General features: G+C 39.0%; 2 protein-coding genes across 4 annotated transcripts in view; both read left to right on the top strand.

Moving 5' to 3' along the window:
- The window catches only part of LOC131427411 (uncharacterized), a 281,665-nt gene that overhangs the window by 180,721 nt on the left and 75,038 nt on the right, over window positions 1-25,906 (top strand). The gene's annotated exons all lie outside the window — the stretch shown is intronic.
- LOC131427419 (uncharacterized) lies at window positions 5,603-6,342 on the top strand. The gene is made up of 2 exons (XM_058590585.1): window positions 5,603-5,936; window positions 6,010-6,342. Exons 1-2 carry the CDS (start codon window positions 5,682-5,684, stop codon window positions 6,238-6,240), a joined length of 486 nt encoding a protein of 161 aa, XP_058446568.1. The 5' UTR covers window positions 5,603-5,681; the 3' UTR covers window positions 6,241-6,342.

Below are 25,906 nucleotides of genomic sequence, written 5' to 3'. Positions count from 1 at the left end.
TTTATTGTTTGTATCATCGGACATATTTTGTCTTAATGAACGAATAATGACTAAAAACTTGAAGCTAAATAAGTACTACTGAATTGTTAAAACGTGTTCATTCGTTTGAGATTGACTGCGGTGGAAAAAACGAATTTAGTTTTACAATATGACATCACAAACGAACTCGTGATGAATCAAGTTTTTGTTTAACATTTACCGATGGTTTGCTTAAATTTACAATAACACCGTCAAACGATGTTGATTCAGTGATTATGTCATGTTCGTGTGGAACCTATAGCGCCCCATACATCTTCAGTTTTCCGGACAGTTCAAATGAACCTTGAACTGTATTAAAAAGTGAACGATTATCTGAATTGAGCGTGTGTGGCGTCAGGTCAGTTTTGCGTTTTGTCTTCATGTCAGTTTCATCAATTTGCAGACATTGAATAACATTATAAAGGAAATTTCCGCTGATGAAAACTCATTTTCTTCTATGTATTTTTATTGCACTATACGTATTATTTTCTTTTCTATTCTACTATCTACTGTCATACAAAATTCGTATTTATTAAAAATTGTTCAAAATTTTCCGTTTTCAATATGTATCATCAGTAATTCATCGATGGAGATTATGAAGGGGAATTATGCGAATACAATGATTCGAACATATTCACTGTATCGATGGTGCCATTGCGTTTATTAGAGGAAATAAATGGTGTCAAAACCGTTATTTGAAATAATGACTGTCCTTCGTCAGTGTTTGTGAGTTGACCAATTATACTAGTTTTCGCAAAGGAGAATGTACAACTTACAAATCGAATAGTATCAGATATTAACGCTAAGATCAATGAATTTGTGCAACAATTGGTTCTGTTTCTATCTCAAAAAATGACTTGTTTCACAATGGTAGACACGAAAGTTATTAACGGAACTTCTTCACAAGCTTGCTTCATTTGTCGGTGATCCGATATGAAACTAAATCTTCCAAAAGAAGCAGTAGACTCGAATGATGATCCTCCCAAATACCAATTCGACCTCGCTCCGCTTCATGCGTATATTCGCACTATGGAGTTGCTTCTCAAGATTTCTTATCGTTTGTGCTTGGAGAAACCAACATGGAAAGTTTCAAAGAAAAATAATGCAGTGAGTCATCATGAAACATCTATCCGTTCGGCTAACAAGGTTTTCCTTCCAGAGAATACGTGGCATCTAATATTGTCATATAATAATCGTTGGCGCTTTTCACCATGTAATTACGTATAAATGAAAGTTAGGAGTTTTCTCTGGAATCCCCTTTGAAACTGAGTTTCAAAACATCGGTTAAACCATCTCCGAAAAAAATACGTACACAAAAATGTGACAAACACACGCACAGACACTTTCGTATAAACTTTCTTTATGAGATAAATGAAAAATTAAAAAGGCCAAGACTGTCCCAGAAAGTATGGACGCACTTTCGCTGCAAATAATTCACAAGTGTTAGATATTCAAATTTTATTCGATATACTGATAATACTAGACTACAACAACAGAATATTATTCTCAACATTTGCTACTGCGCCAGTCTACAATGGCTAGACTAGCTGGCGCACCTTCTCGCGAATGTTCCTCATTAAATTCCGTACAGACTTCTTGGCGACAAGTTCTGACACTTTTTTCCAATCTTTTTCGAACTGTTGAATGTTTCCTAAGATATGCCTTCGTTAATGCCCAAAATTCCTCAATTGGTCGAAGTTGTGGGAAATTTGGTGGATTCATGTCTTTTGGGACAAAAGTGACTTTTTTGGTAGTATACCATTCTACCGTTGATTTCGAGTAGTGGCAAGAAGCAAGATCTGGCCAGAAGACAACAGGATCCTTGTGGCTTCGAATCATGGGTAGAAGTCGTTTTTGTAAACATTCCTTGATGTATATTTCGCTGTTCATGTTCATTGAATCAGTGGTGATGAAGGGTATCGAAATCTTACCGCAGTTACAAATTGCTTGCCAGACCATAGCTTTCCTACCAAATTATTCGACTTCAATCGATGTCTCGGACTGGTTTAACACTTACCCTTCTCGCACCGTATAATATTGTGGTCCCGGCAAGAATTTGTAATCGAGTTTCACGTAAGTTTCGTCGTCCATGATTATGCAGTACAAATTTCCAGCAAGAATCGTATTGTACAGCTTTCGAACCCTCGGCCTGATTGATGCTTCTTGTTTCGGACGACGTTTTGGTTGTTTCTGCTTCTTATATCTTCTTATACTTGACTTCGAAGTGCCCACTTTTTTGGCCACATCCCGAACTGAAACCTCCTTCGTTTGCTCGAACGCCTTCAGTATACATTCATCCAACCGAGGATTAGCAGGACCTTTTTTCGACCCGTTTTCGGTTTATCCTCAAAGGTGTTATCCTCACCGAACTTCCTGATTGCATTTCGCACGGCTTTTTCACTTACTCCTTCCATTTTTGCTATCTTTCTCAGTGACAGTTTGCGTTCTGTGCACCATTTGTACACAATTTTTCGACGTTGCTCTGCTGAAAGCCCACTCATTTTTAAACAAACTAATGAAAACGAATAAACAACTGCACAAGTGGTTAGAGAAGAGTGTAAACAATAGGACGCAGCCATTAAAAATGACAGATTCTAAACCATTGCGAAGTGGCAGCGGTTTTTGGGTTGCGTCCATACTTTCTGGGACAGTCTTTATATCTTACTACACGCACAACAAATGTCCAAAGAAAAGATTGTAAATATTTGTTATGCAAACACACTCTTAATTCCTTTTTCTAACATTCCTTAGTATTTTACTAAGCTAGATGTTTTTAGATAATGTACAAAAATATTTGTACGATTTGATTCAAATTTAAATGAGTTTGATTTAAATGAGATAGGAAAATAACAATTTCCATTTTTTTCTTATATTATATAAAAAACGTACAAGCTATCAAATGCAATCAAAAGAATTTTTCTGAATTGTCCCATTTTTAGATACCGTTTTTTTGAAAAATGCGTATTTTATTGCTAAATTTTCCATAAACATTTACCCTGGCAAATGTTTGAAATGAAAGTTGCGCCTTTTTAGGCTTCTGAGTGTCTTAGAACATTACTTTTTAGAGAATATTCAAATGAAAATGTTATTGAAAAAAACTGTTGTTTTAAGAAGTACCCTAACTAACTCAACACATCCAATATCTTCGACAAAGTTGCTTAAAATTGATTATTCTAAATTATTGCGGAAGGATGCATTGTTCTATCTCATTTAGATTTTAAAATAATGTCCTAATTCATGGTTTGTTTTAGGACCACCTTAAAACCACTAAAATTTCTAAGACTAATGATAAAAGCGTAAACAATTTTTTCCCGCTAATTTTGCTTCCTGAACCATTGTGCAGTGTTGGGAACAGCATGATCAGAAAAAGTTTATTTCATTATCACTCGTGAAAAAATCGATTCAAGATATTTTCTTAAAAAACTCAGTGACGGAAAAAATCACTTCCGATATTTTCATTTATGAAACAAACATCCCCAAAGCTCTGAATCTCGAATTTCACAAGTGATTTTTAGTGTCAGCGAAACTTGATGACGAATTTTCTTCCACAGAAATATCGCCAAAGAAATAGGGTGACAGAGATGAAGCTAAACACATTAAATTAGCTATTGCGGAAGATGTTTTCAAAGATATTACAACATTTGGTGGATATATTTACAAAGTGGACCAAAATAAAATCAATCCTAAAGTGGGTCAAAATACCTCTGTTACCCTCATCGAAAAGGAGAAGAGTCTCCGATGCTGAATTTCCACTACGCTTCAGTTTGACACCGAAGTGATTCGTGCAAGATTTTATTATTATACTTTCACCAACCAAAAAACCTCAACTGAATACAGTCGCAACTGCGAAATAATAACTGCGATATTTTGGATGCACGCGTCGAAAACAGACATCGTGTGGCACTTTGTGGTCACCGGATACGCTTGTTCCGGAATCTATAACATCTGAAACTATTAGACAACAATCAGAACATCGAAAGAAAGCCCAGTTCCGGACGGCCGACGACCCTAAGCGTTAAGAAGCTTCAAAGAAAGCTGAAGCGGAAGACCGAGGGAAAAGTGGTTACACCGCTGCAACCGGTCAAAGAGTGAAAAAGTATCTGGCGAATTTAAACATACATGTCAGGAAGCGGAAGTCGCGTCCACTGGTTTCGGAGCTGCACGCGATGACGCAGCGGTAGTAACTGAATGAGACGGTCAACTTGATTTTCCTTGCGAATCGTGACGTGGCGGTGGTGAAGGACGACGAGACCTATCTCACTCTGGATGGCAACGATTGGCAGAGCACTTCGTATTTCGTAGGCTACTGTGGCTGACAATCAGTGAGAAGGGGATGTCAAAGCCGCTCTTCTTTCGCTCCGGGCTGGCCGTGAACGGGGAAAATTATAGTACGAAATGCTTGCAGAAGTTGCGTCGTTCATAAAAAAATACCATAAGGGGCGAAGATGCGGTGTTCTGGCCCACTACTCGAAGCGATAGTTTGAGGAGATGGAGTCGGCGAACCAGCTCAACATCCAAGAAACACAATAGGTAATTGCCATTATCCTATCATATGTACGTATGTAATAGCTTGGGCGGGTCTTTCCTGTCATCAACTGAAGAAATTCTAAACAAAATGTCGTGCACCACCAATTTATTCTGGTGCAATATTGGCATACAATTCCTATAAACACAAGATGTTCGCTTGAGTAACAATAAAGACGTACATTTGGTCATCACAATCCTGCCAGCTGTTTCCACTGACAGCTTTTCCCATCTCGTTGTGAAATGAATGCCTTGCAATGCAACGTTTTCGCAGAAAACTATGACATACTCCTCCAGTCACCCATCAGCACTCGTGTTACTCAGAATGTTCAATTGTGGAACGCTAATTTCCAGAGTTTTCAACTTCGATGGAGACGGTGATTATTTTCGTTTTTTAAAGCCCATGGAGCAGTTAATAGGTTAAATTGTTTAAAAACTTTCTGCCAGTCAGTACATCTCAGATGAAGAAATTTACTATCACAGGCCTTAATCTGCAAGCATGCACTCGGACCCAACGTTTCGGAAGGAATGCTTTAGAAGCCCTGATGGTACTGCTGTTCGTAAATCAGTCCTTCAAACTATATGAGGCAACCACAGTCGAATGGAAAGGATTCCGGCACTTGAGTGGAACGATTCAGGTGTGGGTTTACTACGGGATGGTGCGTGCTCAGATCCAGCTGATTCGATGGTTCCAACTGGAACAGGATCGGGTTCGAGCTTACATCAACGCCTGGAAGGATCAACCGGAAAATCCACGTCACTTGCAAATTTGGAAACGGTCCTCTTGGAAGAATGCTTTGTATACGTTGTTTTCATTCATGTTTTTGGGAATATTTCTTATGCTTTACTTCTTCAGTGGAGTTTGTTTAAATTCGGAAAACCTCGTAGAATTGGATTTTGGTGAGAGTTTTCAGTTAATTTCTGTGATAGCCAGATATATCGGTTTTTTTGGTTTTATCGTTTGTGGAATCCAAACGTGTTCGATTTATGTTCTAATAAACTCTCTGCTGAACGGGGCTTGTACCGAAGCTGAAGTGTTGGTTGATGGTTTTGAAAATTTGGTACAAAATGTTACTGTGCAATTTCAACCAACACACCGAAAAGTTACCGCACACGAATGCAATCGTTTGTACGAGACCATGTTGACGACTCAGCTGGGCATTTCTGTCCAGAAGCAGCAGGAGTTTTTTGATTGTGTGAAACAGTTGCAGTCATTTACCAGTCATTTTTTTCTAGTTCTTTATTGCTCCATCTATGTCATCATGGCTACGGCAGTCCTGATGATATTCTACGAACAACAAATCGATTCCTGTTTGACGAGCATGGTGGAAGTAGTATTTTTGTTACTACAAAGTTGGTTGATCTGCGACAAGATCGAAAACCTTCAAAACACGGTAATGATATAGTAATATTTTTATAGAATTTAAAATGTATTTCTAATGGAGTTTTCTTTCACAATTTCATCAGACCAATCGAATGGGAAGCATCGTATTTTGTTTACCATGGACAACAAAACTTGACTTGTATGGCTTGATAAACCGTGGAAAGGTTCAGTCCTATTTGTTGATTATATTACGATGCCAACGTAGGATGGATTTTACCTGCGGAGGATACTTCGATATGTCTATGGAGAATTTTTCCTACCTATCGCGCAAGAGCGTCTCTCTGTTGATGTTCCTGTTGAGTTTTAAGAAATGAACGCTTGAATCTTACTCGTAATAGACCGATTCCACCGGAAGTGGAATTTTTTTATAAATTGCATATTTTATTCGGCTTAAATTTTGCATACGCATTCTATATTATTCACTGTATTTACTGTATTGATTCTAATATAACTATTAAAAAGGGCACAGTTAAAAATTTTAAAACTAAAAAATTATATCTCATTATATTAAAAACCTTAAATATGTTTATTTATTTATTTACAATCAACAGACACATTTTGGTCCTAATGATAATTCCTAATATTATTCAGAAAATTTGTACGTATTCTGCTTCGTGACACATTAAAATCATACCCAGATGAAACACGGTTGAACGATTTCTGTAGTTCTGTACCAGTAATAGAACCGTTTGCGCCATAGTTGGTACGTCGTATAGGATGTCGAAGAAAAGCACTGTTGCGGAGAGCTCTGGGTCGCACATTAATATTAACTTTGTTGAGCAAAACGGGACAGTCGATCCTACCGTTGAATATATCTGCTATTATCAAAGCGCGTGATAATTCTCGTCGCACTTGTAATGTGTCGAGACCCATTTATAACCCGCGACTTTCATAACTAGGTAGTTGATGAGGATTGGTCCACGGCAATCGGCGAAGAGCGAAGCGAACAAATCTGCGCTGTATTCCCTCAATTCTATGAGCACCGTTCAGGTAGCATGGGTTCCAAACTGCCGAGCAATATTCGAGAGTTTAACGAACAAGCGAGCAGTAAAGCGATTTTAGACAGTGTATGTCTGTAAAGTGCTTAGTTATTCTCATTAAGAATCCTAAGCTGCGGGAAGCTTTAGCTACAATGTAACTTATGTGATGCTTGAATGTGAGTTGTTCTTCCAATCAAGGATCCATCCAGGAAGTATTCGACATGCAATGGCATTTTTCGCCTCGTGAACGTAATAGCCGAGCACTTGTCTAGATTTACAATCATACGGTTAACTTTATACCAATCTGCGAAGATTAACAATTGCCGCTGGAGAAAGGCTGCGTCTTCTAAGTTGCGGATGATGTGATAGATCTTGACATCATCAGCGAACGATAAGCGAGGACCTTCCAAGGAAAAAATGACATCATTGAAGTACAGTAAAAATATTAACGGTCCGAGATGACATCCCTGTGGAAATTCCGGATGATGCGAGGAACTCTCCGGAAGTTATGATCGTCAATTTTAACTGCTAAACGACGATTCCTAAAATACGACAGCAACCAACGAAGAATGTTCGAACTGAATCCAAGTCTGTCCAGTTTAGCAACCGTGATGTCGTGATTGATTATATCGAAATCGGAGGAAAGATCTGTATAGATAACGTCCGTTTGTAAACCGTTAGACATTTCATCAATCACATAAGACAAAATCGGTGGTAAGTTTGTGGTTGTTGAGCGGTTAGGCATGAAACCGTGTTGAGTATCGACGATATATTGCTTGCAGTGATTGAAAATTGTTGTCAAAATAACCTTTTCGAACAGCTTTGGTTTAGCGCTGAGGGAAGTGATACCGCAGTAGTTGTTTATATCCTTTTTCTTGTGGACTGGGAACATAAAGGAAGCTTTCCATAAATTGGGGAAAACTTCTGTAGCGAGAGACATTCGAAATAGTTTGCAGAGGGAAGCGATTACTCCACGCGAGCACTTTTTAAGAATAACTGCCGGTATTCCGTCAGGGCCTGGAGAATTTGAGGCTTTCATTCCTACAATTGCCGTCCGTATTGAGTTTTCGAAAAAAGTGAAAATTATTATGTTGTCTGGATCGATCACGGAGCGGACAGGACTAATAATGCTTGAAATTGACAATAGGTCGTTAGGTGGTTTCGAGCATTTTTATGCCTGGAATTGGTCACCAATTTGAATTATCTTGATCTAGTTGGGATGAATATTAATATATAATAGTCGTCCTGAACTGGTGAATTTAATTCAAAATGGAGGACTATTGTTATCAGGAATAGGAGTAAATTGACATCTTATGAACCGTTAAGGAACTCTCAAACCTTTCCGATCCGGTTCGGTATCGGTACTAATGTTTATAAGTTGCAAGGACGGCGAAACTGATTGATCAGGTGTAAATACATTCTCAAATCGGGAAAGGTTTGAATGTTCTTAGATTTCTCCAAATTGGACACAGATGTCACCTTCTAACTAAGAGTGTGAGATGTGTGTTTCTGGAAGAGAACGGTTCACGTGGACCATTTCATCTAATCACACCTAGTATTTCTACACGAAATACATGTAGTTTCCTGGATGCGTGCTCAACACTAGAAAGCCCAAAACTTAGTATAGACCTAAATTGCTCAAAAGCAGTCAAAATGATTGGATGAAAAAAAAAACCTGTTTTAATCCATCTACATAGTGGTGTAATGATGCCTTTCTCATATCAATCATACCATCATATATAAAACTGTGGTATTCTTCAAAATAATTTTCTTCGATTCCTAAAAAGAATAACCGGAATCGGTTTGTTTGACCGTCTACTGATAAAAACTATTAATTGGAGAAGATTTGAGGTCGATTTAGAAAACTTTTTACGGTTTTTGCCCTTTTCAGTGATGGTATACAATTTTTAACACACTTTACCTTATATTTCCGGATCCGGAAGTTGGATCCAGATGAAATTCAGGAATTACGTATGGGACCACAGGACCTTTCATTTGAACCTAAGTTTATGAAAATCGGTCCCGCCATCTATGAGAAAAGCTAGAAAACATATTTTCATTATTTTGCACATTTTACCCCATAACTCCGGAACCGGAAGTCGGATCCAAACAATATTCAGGAATTTTGTATGGGACTACAAGACCTTTCATTTGAACCCAAGTTTGTGAAAATCGGTTCAGCCATCTCCGATAAAAGTTAGTGCAAAAAACGTTACATACACACATACGCACATACACACACACACACAGACATATTGCGTACTCGACGAACTGAGTCGAATGGTATATGACACTCGGCCCTCCGGACCTCGGTTCAAAAGCCGATTTTCAAAGTAATTGCATAACCTTTCTATATGAGAAAGGCAAAACTGTGACAAAATAACTAAAAGCTAGTGCAGTGTGCCTTAGTGCATATACCGTTAAATAAAGAATAGAAAAAGAGTACATAATTTTAAGCAATCCTTCCATTGTGTACATATAGTATCTTTGATGGGTAATCTAGTGTTAAATGCGCATCCTTACATTATATAACTTAACAAACTTACTAACACATGACTTTATTTTATTTTCATCACGAGAAACTATCGAAATAAAAGATTATAGACAAAAACGATATGGAGCGGAAAAATCCTAGGGTGCAACAGGAATACCAAAATGAAATTGAAAAAAAAAAACAGAGCCCCAGTAAAACGACGAAAACTAGGTATTTTCATGTAATAACTCATTTGATGACATATTACCTTTTGGTAAGTCACAATGTTTCTATTTTTATCATTACTTTTATTATTATCATTATTATTGTTGTTGTTATATTATTATGAGTATTATTGTTATTATTATTGCTGTGATTTTCACTATTATTATTTTTTCTTGATATTATTATTGTTATTGTAATTATTATTATTTCTTTATTCTTGATAAATTATCAGCTTTAGATATTAACAGGTTTCTCCGGCATAGTCAAAAAAGCGATGAAATGGGGAAAAGGAAATGTAACGTAACTTCGACAAAGATAGAAACAATCAGAGCAGATTAGAATGAAAAGTGTTGGTAGACCAAACATATCTACATTTATTTAGGAACTTAAAAGTAATAATCGTAAGTACCGCTTCAGACATAAAATACTATATAGGAAAGCAGGGCCAAGACCGAAGCGGATACAAAGCGAAATTTTCCAAAGTCTCATCGACGAGGACATTTAAGACACAGAAGCAGTTGGTAGGATGACAAAATACTAATACGATACAGACGCACGACTCAATGATTGACTGGTTACAGGATGAAGCACACACGTCCTGCCCAAGTGACCAACTCTCTGGTGAACTTGCAATAGAAGATATTCGTATCTTTCGTTGCAAATTGATAACCGTAAAGGAATCTGTCGCTTGGGTTACATTTTTTTTTTATTCAAGAATATATGTAATGTTTAAGGCACACTGCTTAAGCTCTAAGATGCCAAGGGCTTTTACTAATTTAAAATTTACGACTAACTTAAAACTAGGGTTGTATCATTAAGTAATGTCATATTTGGGTCGCAGTGGTTGACTTTGGCAGATCCAGCCTTCATGTGGTGATCGGCCGGTGAATTGAATATTTCATGAGAGTCTTCCATATGGCGTTGGTGAATATTCATGTTGGCCGCATTCTTCGGTCCGTGTGGGTCCGCGGGAAACACCCCCAGGTTACGAATACCCGGCGGGTGGCCCGCATGCTGTTGATAAGTTTCCGTGGGCGATGATGGTGTTGTTACAGAAGAAAATGAAAAAAAAAAATATAGCGAAGTAAATATTGCGGAAAACGGAGTAAAAAGGGGATATGGGAATGAAATGACTAAAACGACAGAGATCTAATTAGTTGACATCGAGATGGTGAAGAGACGGGGAGGGGGGAAGCGAAGGTTAGTGACAGCAAAAAGATCTTGTTAGTTCCGATGAAGATGGTGGACAGATGAGGAATCGGGATAATCGGCGGAAGTTAGTGTCGAACCTGCAGTTGAGAAACAATTCTTAGCCACAGTTGAAACAACGTCGATAAATAGGAGGAACTTTCTAAGCCAGATGTAACAGATTACACTTGTATATTAATGTGTTTGAGAAACTGGTATATGAGAAGCATATATGAACTATCCCGACTCGCCAACACATCCCGAACCGGAACCTCAGGCGGTCTACCTCGGGCCCTGAGGGATTCCAGTAGCTTCGACCTGGCGTCGCGATACTCTACGCACGACCACACGACATGCTCGATGTCCTGATAACCGTCGCCACAGGTGCAGAGCCCGTTCTCCACGATCCCGATACGCCGGAGATGTGCGTTGAATGTATAGTGATTTGACATGAGTCGTGACATAACGCGAATGAAATCACGACTCACGTTCATCCCCTTGAACCAAGGTTTCGTCGATACCTTAGGGATAATGGAGTGTAGCCATCGTCCCAGTTCGTCATTGCTCCATGAAGTTTGCCAACTTTCGAGAGTTTTCTGACGAGAGATACTGAAAAATTCATTGAAGCAGATTGGTCTTTCATAAATATCACCTTCTAATGCGCCCACTTTAGCCAATGAGTCTGCCTTTTCATTGCCCGGAATGGAACAATGCGAAGGAACCCAGACTAACGATATTAAATAAGACCGTTCAGATAAAGTACTCAAATGTTCCCGTATTTTCCCCATGAAATAAGGGGGATACTTTCCTGGCTTCATTGCTCGGAGAGCTTCTATTGAGCTTAGACTGTCCGTGACAATGAAGTAATGGTCTTTGGGCAACGTTTCAATGATCTCGAGGGTGTACTGAATAGCAGCTAATTCTGCGACGTAAACTGAAGCCGGATCACTGAGTTTGTAAGAAGCGGTGATGTTTTGATTGAAGATGCCGAAGCCTGTGGACTCGTTGATGTTTGATCCGTCAGTGTAAAACACCTTTTCACAGTTGACTGTTCTAAATTTATTATAAAAAATATTTGGGGCCACTTGAGGGCGCACGTGAGCCGGAATTCCACGAATTTCTTCTCTCATGGATGTGTCGAAAAACACAGTAGAATCAGAAGTATCCAAGAAATGAGCACGGTTGGAAACAAACAAAGAAGGATTAATATTCTGAGCCATGTAATCAAAATACAAGGACATAAAACGGGTTTGAGAATTAAGCTCAACTAACCTTTCGAAATTTTCAATCACCAGAGGATTCAAAATGTCGCATCGAATGAGCAAACGATATGAGAGATCCCAGAACCGGTTTTTCAATGGGAGAACACCCGCCAGCACTTCGAGGCTCATCGTATGAGTCGATTGCATGCAACCCAAGGCAATACGCAAACAACGATACTGAATTCTTTCCAGCATGATGAAATGAGTGTTCGCCGCGGATCGGAAGCCAAAGCATCCGTATTCCATCACGGACAATATCGTTGTTTGGTACAGCCTGATCAGGTCTCCTGGATGGGCACCCCACCACGACCCGGTTATTGTACGAAGAAAGTTGATTCTTTGTTGGCATTTTCTTTTCAGATACCTAATGTGACATCCCCAGGTGCCTTTGGAGTCGAACCAGACCCCGAGATATTTAAATGTGAAGACCTGAGCTATGGTTTCACCCCCTAGTTGAAGCTGTAATTGTGCTGGTTCTCGCTTTCTCGAAAATACAACCAGCTCAGTTTTCTCCGTAGAGAATTCGATACCCATTTGAAGAGCCCATGTGGATAAGTTGACAAGAGTATCTTGTAACGGCCCTTGCAGATCGCCAGCTTTGGGTCCTATAATAGACACAACGCTGTCGTCGGCAAGTTGTCTTAGCGTGCAAGATGTGTTGATACATTTATCGATGTCGTTTACGTAAAAATTGTATAGAAGGGGGCTTAAGCATGAGCCCTGAGGAAGACCCATGTAACTGAATCGTATTGTCGACAAATCACCATGCGCGAAATACATGTGTTTCTCAGACAATAGATTATGTAAAAAGTTGTTCAAAACTGGCGAAAGACCATGCTGATGCAGCTTCTCAGATAGGATATTTATAGAAACTGAGTCAAAAGCCCCCTTAATGTCAAGGAAAACTGACGCCATTTGTTCTTTACGAGCAAATGCCATTTGAATTTCTGTTGAGAGCAACGCAAGACAATCGTTCGTTCCTTTACCCCTGCGGAAACCAAATTGTGTATCTGAAAGTAAGCCATTAGTTTCGACCCAATTGTCTAGACGGAAGAGAATCATTTTTTCGAACAATTTCCGGATACAGGAAAGCATAGCAATCGGCCGATACGAATTGTGATCGGAGGCTGATTTTCCTGGTTTTTGAATGGCGATCACTTTCACTTGTCTCCAGTCATGTGGAACAATGTTGTCCTCAAGGAACTTATTGAATAAACTCAACAAGCGCCTTTTGGCGGGGTCTGGCAGATTTTTCAACAAGTTGAATTTTATTCTGTCTAATCCCGGGGCTTTATTGTTACATGACAAGAGTGCAAGTGAGAGCTCTACCATCGAAAACGGTGTTTCGTTTGTATTTGGTGTCGCGGCGCGGGTGATCTTCTGTTCCGGAACAGAGTCTGGGCATACTTTTTTAGCGAAATCGAATATCCAGCGGTTGGAATATTCCTCGCTTTCATTCGTGGTGTTATGATTGCGCATTCGTCGGGCTGTGTTCCAAAGAGTACTCATAGATGTTTCTTTCGTTAAGCCGTCTATAAACCGACGCCAGTAACCGCGTTTCTTAGCTCTAATCAAGTTTTTAATTTTAACGTCTAACGCCGCGTAATTCCGGTAATTATCAGGTGTTCCATTTTTTCTGAATATTTTGTACGCGGAGGCTCTCTCCACGTTTAAATTTGTGCACTCTTTGTCCCACCACGGGTTGGGAGGACGGATGTTAGTTTTCGCGCCGGGTACACGTTTCGTCTGAGCTTGAGTCGCGGTGTCGAGAATCAAGCCAGCCAAAAACGTGTACTCTTCCTCCGGAGGAAGTTGTTGAGTTCTTTCAAGTTTCTCAGATATCGAGGTCGCATAGCTATTCCAATCAATATTTCGTGTGAGGTCATACGAAACATTGATTGTCTTCGATGGTTTTGAGCCGCTGGTGATTGATATTACGATCGGTAGATGATCGCTACCGTGGGGATCAGGAATTACCTCCCACGTGCAATCCAACCGTAGCGATGTCGAGCAAAGGGATAAATCCAGCGCACTTGGTCTTGCTGGTGGTGCAGGAATCCGTGTCATTTCTCCCGTATTCAAGATTGTCATATTGAAGTTGTCGCAGATATCATGGATCATAGTTGATCTGTTATCATCGTGAAGACAGCCCCATCCCGTACCGTGTGAGTTAAAGTCTCCTAAAACCAACGTCGGTGCAGGAAGGAGCTCTACGATATCACTGAGCCACCGATGCCCAACCGAGGCTCTTGGGGGAATGTAGATGGAAGCAATGCAAAGGTCCTTACCTTTGATTGTAACATGACATGCGACAACTTCAATACCTGGTATCGAGGGGAGGTTAATGCGATAGAAAGAATAGCACTTTTTGATCCCCAAAAGTACTCCTCCATAGGGATTATCTCGATCCAGACGAATAATGTTAAAATCGTGAAAGTTTAAGGGTATTTCAGAAGTTAGCCAAGTTTCGCACAATGCAAATGCGTCACATTTCAGATTGTTTACTAGAAATTTAAATGAATCTATTTTTGGGATAATACTTCTGCAATTCCACTGTAAAACAGTGATTAGATCCGTGACCTCGGTGGATGATTTAGCCATCGAAAGATACAATCGCTGAAAGAAGGGGCCAATTTGCAGTCAACTGCTTCAAATATGTTTTTACTGTTGGCATGAAAGCAATTAAAATGCTTCTAAGAGGGTCTGAAATATTGAAAGTTGTAAAAATCCAGTCCACAACATCAGAGAACTTTATAAGTCCAGCACCTAGTTGGTTCTCTGGTGAATTTTCAGGGACGCTTGGGGATTTTTTAGTCCCTGGAAGCGGTGGGAATTCCATCTCGGAATTGAGTTTTCCGAGACCAGGAGCTTTTTGCTTCGGTGATTTTTCCCGATTCCCGTTAGCTGTAACTTTTCGAAGCCCTTCGGAAGACACCTTCGAACCCTTACTAGGTAGCTTATGAGAAGATTTATTCATTCTTTTCCTACAGCTATGAGGGACCGCTGAAGATGGACCTTCCAAAGGGTCGTCAGAATCGCTCTCGTCAGTTGACAAGCAGGCATATGGATTCGTTGCCTGTTTAGGAGGGGTGGCACTCTTAACCATCTCGGCAAAGGAACGCTTGGAGTGTTCCTTCAGGGAACGCTTCATCCGATCTCCTCGCAGTTTGTAAGCGGGACAGTCAGAGAGGTCATGCGGACCCTCCTTACAGTAGAGACACTTTTCAGCATCCTTACCGCAAGAGCCGTCCGCATGAGCTTCCCCACAGTTAGCACAACGTGGCTTATTGCTGCAATGAGTAGCTGTATGCCCCAGTTGTTTGCAATTGGTACAATTCATTATCCGGGGTACAAATAAACGAACAGGCAAACGAACCCGGTCCAAGAGGATGTAGTTGGGCAATGCCGAGCCGGCGAAGGTCACACGATAAGAGTCTGATTGGGGATAAGACTTTGTTCCATCCCCGGCGATCGATACTGAATGCAATCGCTTGCAATCCAGTATCTTGACATTCTTAAGTGAGGGGTCTTTAAAACAACCCGCCCCGTACTTAAGAATATCCTCGCAAGTCAAACTCGAATCGGTGACCACACCGTCGATTTCGACTTCACGAGCTGGCACGTAGACGCGGTACTCCAGCGTAAAAGGATCCTTTTGAACAAGCTCATTAGCCTGTTTTGAGCTGGTAAACAGGACCCTGAGCTTGTCTGGCCGTATTCTATCTATACTTTTTATGGTATTATATCGCGAATTCAGGTCCCGCGATATTTTTAAAATATTCAGTTTTTTTTTCCTTTGATTTGGTCCGGAAATAGACCGCGTAAGGCCCGGCCGGTAGTGCGAGCCCATCAGGATAGCTCTTTATGCGGGACTTTTTACTGACAAGGGAAGTCTCCATTTGAACATCGGGAGCGGGGGGGCGCTTGGGTTACATGCGGGAGGGAACCTATCAATGACAGGCCGGTTTCCTCCTTCGTTAGTAGTGTTCATTTGGGCACCATAGCCTAGTTCGTCCGGTATGGAAAGTGCGGATCGTTGTAACCACCCCCCTCGGCCAGAGTAGCCCATAAAGAGAAAAAATAAAATAAAATAAAATAAAATGCGTGAGTGGTTTAACGTTACATACAGGCGTACTCGGTAAAATATCGAATCAAATTATGTAAATTAAGAGTCTAGACTTTTTTTTTAAAGAGAAATGCCTTAACTTGAGTATAAAAACGTGCACAGACTAAGAATAAAGAATAATAACCAACAAAAACAAGTTTGTTTGGTTTCAGGGAATTTGTAGCTAATCTATTTCCTAACTGCAATTCTATTACATGTTATTCTATGTCTCGCGATTTTTTTGTGATAACGATCACCTATCAACATTCACTTTGAAGAGGAATTCCGAAAGACTCGGTACTCGCTGAGAGTAAGTCATAATAGTAAGCTACAGTGAAAAGTTTTCTCTTTCGTCTTATGTTAAAACTAATGCTCTATTTTTTATACCTCGACTGCAATTTCTTGCAAAAGTTGTTGCCTAAAGGTAACTTATCGATCGATATCACAAAAAACGCGTGATATGAAGATAAACAATTTTATTAATGTACGTTTTTCCTAAGAAAATGGTCAAAAAAGCACTCTATATTTTGTTGTCTCATTCACACAATTTAGAAAGGCCACGCTACACACTTTCTTTACTTTATATTACTTGATTTAAGCTTTCTAAACAGTATACACACTTAGACAATTTTGCAGATCTCGGTAATTTTTTACCGAATTTTCAACAGCTGAACGTTCGGTGATCAGTTCGGTAATTGAATTGAATACCGATCGTTCGAGTATTGCTGAATTGTCAAACAACTACCGTAAACTGTAAACCAAATGGATCTAACGAATGGCTCGGTAATTTTTTGTGTTTGTTTACTTTTGGTTAAATTCTAAATTTGAATAGATTTTCGGATTTCACAAAACAACATACATTTTAAGCTCACGATAAGGCTTTTCGGATTAAGATATTTTTCTTAGAATCGAGTGAAGAAAGTTCGAACCAGTCGTGACTACGGTGCACTATATATCCATGTAAAAAATATAAAAAATGTCTAGAAAAATGTAACTTCACTTCCCGGTTGACAGGAATTATGAACGCTTTTAGGAGCATTGCACAAAACGTCAAGTCCACCAGAAATAACTCGAACGAAATGTAGTGGCAGCAAGTGGAAATAGTGACATTAATTTATTTTTAGCCTTTGCTGAAACAAAGCCTTACAAAAAGCTTTGATTAGTTCTAATGTTTCAAAAACTTGTGCACTTGTACCTCATTCCTATTGGTTTTAACTACCAGTGCATATAAAAGTTTAAATGTTAAATATCGTTTTAAGGAAAAGACCAAACCGTGTACAGTCTTCAACAAAAATGTGTAAATTTACGTTTTTAATGTGGAACACATCTTTTTTTCTTATATAGTGGTGCAAACTAGAAACTCAAGAAAACTACACGTAGAAATGTGGTCAGGTTTTGAACAATTACAGCTCAGTCAATTTTGTATCAATTATTAATATTATGTCACCATTTGATTGGAAATATTTCTACGTATTGATTTGAATGTTCATAGCCATGTATTTTCAATTATATAACATTGAAATGTTGATTAATAGCTAGCAGTGTCCTATTTTGTCTGAAAAAATCTCCGGCATACCGCATTTCCCTGCCATAGTCGACGGTTTTGAAGGAGTAAGCGATATATCGAAGGGAAAGCATCGCTCTGATTGGTCAATCGATGCTAAAGCGAATTGTTGGAAGCACACGAATCTATAAATATAAGCGAAATTATAGCTAACGCTTTAGTCCAATGAGTAGTATGCTAGAGGTAGGTTGTTGCTAGACAGCAAGACAAAAAGTGCCATAAAACGATTTGAAGCTTTAACTGGTATGCTCTGATCTTGTGTTATGCAAGATCGGATGAAATTCCATGTTATGTCGTTTCCTTGAGAAACTAGCAACTACCCCAGAGTAAATTTTGAGTGCATAACATTAATTTCTAATTTATATAAGTTGAACTCGATTGATGATGAGATAAAGTTTATCGCTTCAACCGAAATCGCAGAAGGATAGTAATGGTAGAGAAACGCTATAAAAATAACTGCTTGCATACAAAACTTGAACACAAGCTTGGCGAAGAGAAGCTTAAATATCGATATCCGTATCGCAAGCATATAATTGCATACATTTGGGCTATTGATGTAAATTCGTCGGCTACAAAACAAATACAAATCACGACTATTGGAGTCTATATTCTGGGTTCGCGTGTTCGTTGTTGGTTCCTAAAAAAGATCAATCTAAGCAGACTCTCGTGCATTTGCGGATTCAAAAGTTTGATGAAATAATTGAAAATATCGATCATTAGATAGTTTGGTTGCCTTGTTCCACATCAATGGCTCGAACAACCCCATGGGGCTGATCCTTGTAGTTTTAGTAATTGTTTCGAACCTAGTAGACACTGAAAATAATTGTGAAAAAAGTTATGTACAAAAAACTGATTTTAAGAGATTTCAAACGAAATTACTTCATATATCCGAAACTTTTTGCGTTAGACCTATAGCTTCTTCGGCAAAGTTTTTTCTCGTTAGAAGTTCTAAAACTTTGTAGAAGACATCGTTTTTCTATCTCTTACGGGAAAAAATTTGTTGAAATGAACTTTTATCGTAGTTGGCTTTGCACATTTTTTATTGTGATAAAATCACGAAGTATATTTTTGTGAATGAGTTTTCCAAAGGAACTATGTATATCGGATCAACGCTTTAGCAGCTAGAGAATTAGGTTCACGTTTTTGTCGATTCAAACCACTGTAGTCTGTAGCGGTGGGTTCGAGAGCTTCCATAATATCAACTTCAGTGCGTCCCGGTGTGGTTGCCAAGGGGTCTTCTTTCGCCCCGGGCTGGCCGTGAACGGGGAAAATAATAGTACGAAATGCTTGCAGAAGTTACGTCGTTCATCAAAAAATACCATAAGGGGCGAAGATGCGGTGTTCTGGCCCACTACTCGAAGCGATAGTTTGAGGAGATGGAGTCGGCGAACCAGCTCAACATCCAAGAAACACAGTAGGTAATTGCCATTATCCTATCATATGTACGTATGTAATAGCTTGGGCGGGTCTTTCCTGTCATCAACTGAAGAAATTCTAAACAAAATGTCGTGCACCACCAATTTATTCTGGTGCAATATTGGCACACAATTCCTATAAACACAAGATGTTCGCTTGAGTAACAATAAAGACGTACATTTGGTCATCACAATCCTGCCAGCTGTTTCCACTGACAGCTTTTCCCATCTCGTTGTGAAATGAATGCCTTGCAATGCAACGTTTTCGCTGGGCATTGCCGTCCAGAAGCAGCAGGAGTTTTTTGATTGTCTGAAACAGTTGCAGTCATTTACCAGTCATTTTTTTCTAGTTCTTTATTGCTCCATCTATATCATCATGGCTACGGCAGTCCTGATGATATTCTACGAACAACAAATCGATTACTTTTTGACGAGCATGCTGGAAGTAGTATTTTTGTTACTACAAAGTTGGTTGATCTGCGACAAGATCGAAAACCTTCGAAACACGGTAATGATATAGTATTATTTTCATAGAATTTAAAATCTATTTCTAATGGAGTTTTCTTTCACAATTTCATCAGACCAATCGAATGGGAAGCATCGTATTTTGTTTACCATGGACAACAAAACTTGACTTGTATGGCTTGATAAACCGTGGAAAGGTTCAGTCCTATTTGTTGATTATATTACGATGCCAACGTAGGATGGATTTCACCTGCGGAGGATACTTCGATATGTCTATGGAGAATTTTTCCTACCTATCGCGCAAGAGCGTCTCTCTGTTGATGTTCCTGTTGAGTTTTAAGAAATGAACGCTTGAATCTTACTCGTAATAGACCGATTCCACCGGAAGTGGAATTTTTTTATAAATTACATATTTTATTCGGCTTAAATTTTGCATACGCATTCTATATTATTCACTGTATTTACTGTATTGATTCTAATATAACTATTAAAAAGGGCACAGTTAAAAATTTTAAAACTAAAAAATTATATCTCATTATTTCAAAACCCCTAAATGTGTTGATAAACGTCTGCTGGTGTTTCGCAATTGATTTGATATCTTCAATCATGTTTCAGGTAATAAATAAAGCTGTGCGGAAAATGTAAACACTGAGAAAAAAATCTGTTTTGTTATATCTTGAAAATATCAATTCAATAACAATGCTTTCGAAACGAGATTATTTATTTATTTATTTATTCATTTACTAGCTGATTTACCCGGCGTTGCTTGGAAATGGTTCGTAGAGGCAAGGCCGAAATTTTTTTTAGAAATTGTTCTCCCCATTGATACTCTGATTGTAATGAAGCACAACTTAGACGACAGCCCGATTGAACAATACTCCTTTCATGATCAGATTACGAATGATCAGTGTCCCATCTCAGATCTCGCTATAATCATAATTTCCACGGTATTCTCGACAAACCGGGTCAGTTTTATATTTGAACCCTTTTGTTAGGAACATTTAAAACACCTTTCTCTTTATAAATACCTTCTTAGTAACTTCTGAGTTCCATTTGTATATGTGTTTGTAACGTACTTGAATTAAAGTTCCTCGTCACATTCGATATACAATAAATACCTTAGGCTTCCGTGGCTATAAACAATTGCTACTCCCTCCTCGTTATAAAAACTCTTATGACATCATTATTTCCACGTAATCACTCAAGCTTTTCTATCTGATAATGATTATTTTAAAATGAAAGGCTGTTTATCATCATAACCACATTCGTACTAATGAATAACTTTTTTATACCATTCATTTTACCCCGGTTTTTACCATTTTGGTCATTCTCCGGGGAGGAAAACCTATGGAATAACAATTTTGTTAATACAAATGTTGTTGTAAACTTATTCCCATCACTATGAGTCGACAGTTTTCCTAATTTTTATAAAAAGTCCAGTGTATGATTTTTTCGTCAATTCAGATCAATGTTGAGAATACTTATTCCCATACCTCTTGTAAATATTTTTGTAAACCTCACTTAGTTGCTAAAAATATGCTGTACTCGTAGAGAAGTACCAACTTTTCGTAAAACCCGATCAAATTTCCCTTTACACTTTCCATGTTCGAGTCGCTTGCTACACTCTCTCTCTCCTGCTCTCTCATAATAACCTTATAATCCATTTTGATGAGAAAGTAATATCTGTATTAGTCAAGATTCGTTTCTCATAGAAAAAATTTTACATTGAACTTCTCTTTTATTAGTGAACTTACTACACATCTCTTTCATGATTACCCTGAGTAGTGTAGAATGTATCTGTGCTTTTCGAAAAATATCGATTCCCTCCTTTGGTACAAGTGCCAAACTTGGTGGCGATTCGTTTAGTTGTTTCGTAGTTATGCTGAGACTCGTGTTCATAGGCAGATATAGATTATTTTCCAGTGGCAAAATGGAACCAGATCTTTTGAGATTATTTGAAGAAAATTTCGTTGCATTCAAATTAACAACAGCACGACCTTGAAATGCTTGCCACTCTCTTGTTTGATAAAAAAAAGGGGAGATGAAAATTGATTTTCCAAAACCACTCCTTCTAGTCTAAATTCTCCTCTCCCCCACTTTTATGTCGAAAAATAAGATAAATTTTACAATAAACACCTCTTTTGGATCACCTCTGAATTCCAAAAAGTACCTGTGCCTCGCAGAAAAAAATTATGAATTTTACTGGTGACATTTTATTTTTAAATAACTATTTATTGGAATATGAGTTAAAATTAAATTATTAAGATTTAAATTGGGTGTTCAGTCACAAGTGGTGACTTTTCAGCCCTATTATATACATGATTTGGTTATTACCATGAAGGCATCATTTGCTTCCGCAATTCTGTGATTTATGTGTAGGGAAAATTCTAAACCTACTTGTATTGTGTAATGGGGAAAAGGATATTGTGTAATAGGGAAAAGGATCCGGTGGTTCACATTCCAAACAGTGATTGTAGTGACGAAAGGCTGCTTTAATTCCAGCATCTGCAGATGATTACACTGCACTATTTAGATTGAACTCAATAGAACGCTTCTTAGCATGAAAGTAACAGGAGCGCAGCATTGTTAGCATGTCTCGAACACACAGTAGGCGCAGTGTTTGAATGGGGCGTTTGAATTGGCATAGCGGTAGTCAGCGCTCCTGTTACTTCTGTGTATGAAGCAAAATCTTGGCATTACATTTCTTTTGTGGAATTTTGGCCTTTCTGTTTCAACAGACTTCGCAGCCGATTCTTAGCGTACAGAATCATTGCATGGCTAATACTGTGGATTGGACTGACGCTAGAATCCTTCCAGGTCGGGACTCGAAGATGGCAAATATTTTTTTTATCAGTACCATAACATGATTTGTGATTGTTTTGCCTTTCTCATATAGAAACGATATGCAATTACTTGAAAACCCGACTAGCTTAAGTGTCATATTCCATTCGACGCAGTTCATCGAGCTGAGCAATCTCTCTCTCTCTCTCTCTCTCTCTCTCTCTCTCTCTCTCTCTCTCTCTCTCTCTCTCTGTATGTGTATGTGTCAAATAATCTCACAAGGTTTTCTCGAAGATGGCTGTACCGATTTTGACAAACTTAGATTCAAATGAAAGGTCTCGTGGTGCCATACGGAATTCCTGAATTTCATCCGGATTCGACTTCCGGTTCCGGAGTTATAGGGTAAAGTGTGTTCAATATTGTACACCGTCACTTAAACCGGCGAAACAAAAAACGTAAAAAAATTTCTAAACTGATTTCAAAACTACACAAATTGATAGTCATTATCAGTAGCCAACTAAACAAACCTATTCCGGCTATCCTGGTTCCCGGTATCCGGTTCCGGAAGTACCGGAAATAGTGGTCATATATACCAAAAAAGATCTCACCCTCTTTCCCAGCGATGGTTTGACCGATTCCCACAAACTTAGATTCAAATGAAAGGTCTTCCGGTCCCATACGGAATTCCTGAATTTCATCCGGATCCGACTTCCGGTTCCGGAGTTATAGGGTAAAGTGTGTTCAATATTGTACACCGTCACTTAAACCGGCGAAACAAAAAACGTAAAAAAATTTCTAAACTGATTTCAAAACTACACAAATTGATAGTCATTATCAGTAGCCAATTAAACAAACCTATTCCGGCTATCCTGGTTCCCGGTATCCGGTTCCGGAAGTACCGGAAATAGTGGTCATATATACCAAAAAAGATCTCACCCTCTTTCCCAGCGATGGTTTGACCGATTCCCACAAACTTAGATTCAAATGAAAGGTCTTCCGGTCCCATACGGAATTCCTGAATTTCATCCGGATCCGACTTCCGGTTCCGGAGTTATAGGGTAAAGTGTGTTCAATATTGTACACCGTCGCTTAAACCGGCGAAACAAAATACGTAAAAAAAATTTCTAAACTGGTCTCAAAACTACACAAATCGATAGTCATTATCAGTAGGCAACTAAACAAACCGATTCCGGCTATCCTGGTTCCCGCTATCCGGTTCCGGAAGTACCGGAAATAGTGGTCATATATACCAATATGGATCTCATTCACTTTTCTCAGCGATGGTTTGACCGATTTCCACAAACTTAGATTCAAATGAAAGGTCTCGTGGTCCCATACGGAATTCCTGAATTTCATCCGTGTCCGACTTCCGGTTCCGGAGTTCTAGGGTAAAGTGTGTTCAATATTGTACACCGTCACTTAAACCGACCAAACAAAAAACGTAATAAATTTCCTAAACTAGTCTCGAAACTACACAAATCGATAGTCATCATCAGTAGGCAACTAAACAAACCTATTCCGGCTATCCTGGTTCCCGGTATCCGGTTCCGGAAGTACCGGAAATAGTGGTCATATATAGAAAAATGGATCTCACTCACTTTTCTCAGCGATGGTTTGACCGATTTGACAAACTTAGATTCAAATGAAAGGCCTTCCGGTCCCATACAGATTTCCTGACTTTCATCTGGATCCGACTTCCGGTTCCGGAATTATAGGGTAAAGTGTGTTCAATATTGTACACCGTCACTTAAACCGGTGAAGCAAAACACGTAAAAAATTTTCTAAACTGGTCTCAAAACTACACAAATCGATAGTCATTATCAGTAGGCAACTAAACACACCGATTCCGGCTATCCTGGTTCCCGGTATCCGGTTCCGGAAGTACCGGAAATAGTGGTCATATATACCAAAATGGATCTCACTCACTTTTCTCAGCGATGGTTTGACTGATTTCCACAAACTTAGATTCAAATGAAAGGTCTTCTGGTTCCATACGGAATTCTTGAATTTTATCCGGATCCGACTTCCGGTTCCGGAGTTATAGGGTAAAGTGTGTTCAATATTGTACACCGTCACTTAAACCGGCGAAACAAAAAACGTAAAAAAATTCTAAACTGGTCTCAAAACTACACAAATCGATAGTCATTATTAGTAGGCAACTAAACAAACCGATTCCGGTTATCCTGGTTCCCGCTATCCGGTTCCGGAAGTACCGGAAATAGTGGTCATATGTACCAAAATGGATCTCATTCACTTTTCTCAGCGATGGTTTGACCGATTTCCACAAACTAAAATTTAAATGAAAGGTCTTCCAGTCCCATACGGAATTCCTGAATTTCATCCGGATTCGACTTCCGGTTCCGGAGTTATTGGGTAAAGTGTGTTCAATATTGTACACCGTCACTTAAACCGACCAAACAGAAAACGTAAAAAATTTCCTAAACTGGTCTCGAAACTACACAAATCGATAGTCATCTAAACAAACCTATTCCGGCTATCCTGGTTCCCAGTATCCGATTCCGGAAGTACCGGAAATAGTGGTCATATATACCAAAATGGATCTCACTCACTTTTCTCAGCGATGGTTTGGCCGATTTTCACAAACTTAGATTCAAATGAAAGGTCTTCCGATCCTCTACGAAATTCCTGAAATCCGACGTCCGATTTCGGAGTTATAGGGTGCGTACTAGTAGAGTTTGTGTGTCATGTTAGTTGGTGGCCGTACGAACCGACTTTGATTATACCGGTTCTCGGGTTCCGGTGTCGGAAGTGCATATAATAGTGAACCCACTTCGTTTTCTTAAGGATGACCTACGCAATCAAAGTTCACAGTTCTATTCTGTATGTTATGCACAAACAATCTGTTGGTTTCTTTCAAAAATCGAAGAGAAAATTTTTGAATAGAATACCACAATATCATACATGAGAAAGGCATCATTACACCACTAGGTGGATTGGAACAGGTTTTTTTTATTAATGTTTTTATTATCTTTCTAACTGTTACTAATGATATTACTCCACCACCACGGTGGTACCGAACAAAACCATAAACAAATACTTCACCACTATTCACTTATCAATCACCCTACGCACAATGAACATTTTCAGAATGCTATTAGTGTACAAGACAATTGGATGACTGTACAATTTTATTAACACTTAAAAATTCTTTCAGGTCGAAGCATCGTCATCGGGATTATGAGAGAAATGCTTTAACTTTGAAACCATTAATCCAAGACCCAGATATTCTAAATTTGAAATTGTAAATTGAAATCCCAGTACAAAATATGTTATTTAACATCATTTTGCTAACCGAATTACTCATCAATTTTCTCTAACGTTATCATGTAACTCTGGCATGAGTTCAGCATCTCGCTTCACGCCCTTGACTCTCCACTAACCTAATTTGCTTACCCCTTGCCATTTCCTTACCGTTCCCTTGCCGGTGAAATTACGGAACAAACGAGACATTCGCAATTTCTTCACTTACTCACTTGCCACTGCGATGACGGCGTAACGACG

The sequence above is a fragment of the Malaya genurostris genome, chromosome 2 (genome assembly GCF_030247185.1).
Source record: "Malaya genurostris strain Urasoe2022 chromosome 2, Malgen_1.1, whole genome shotgun sequence".
NCBI lineage: Eukaryota > Metazoa > Arthropoda > Insecta > Diptera > Culicidae > Malaya > Malaya genurostris.
Note: the sequence above shows the minus strand (reverse complement) of the source record. Positions and strands in the feature narration are given on the sequence as shown.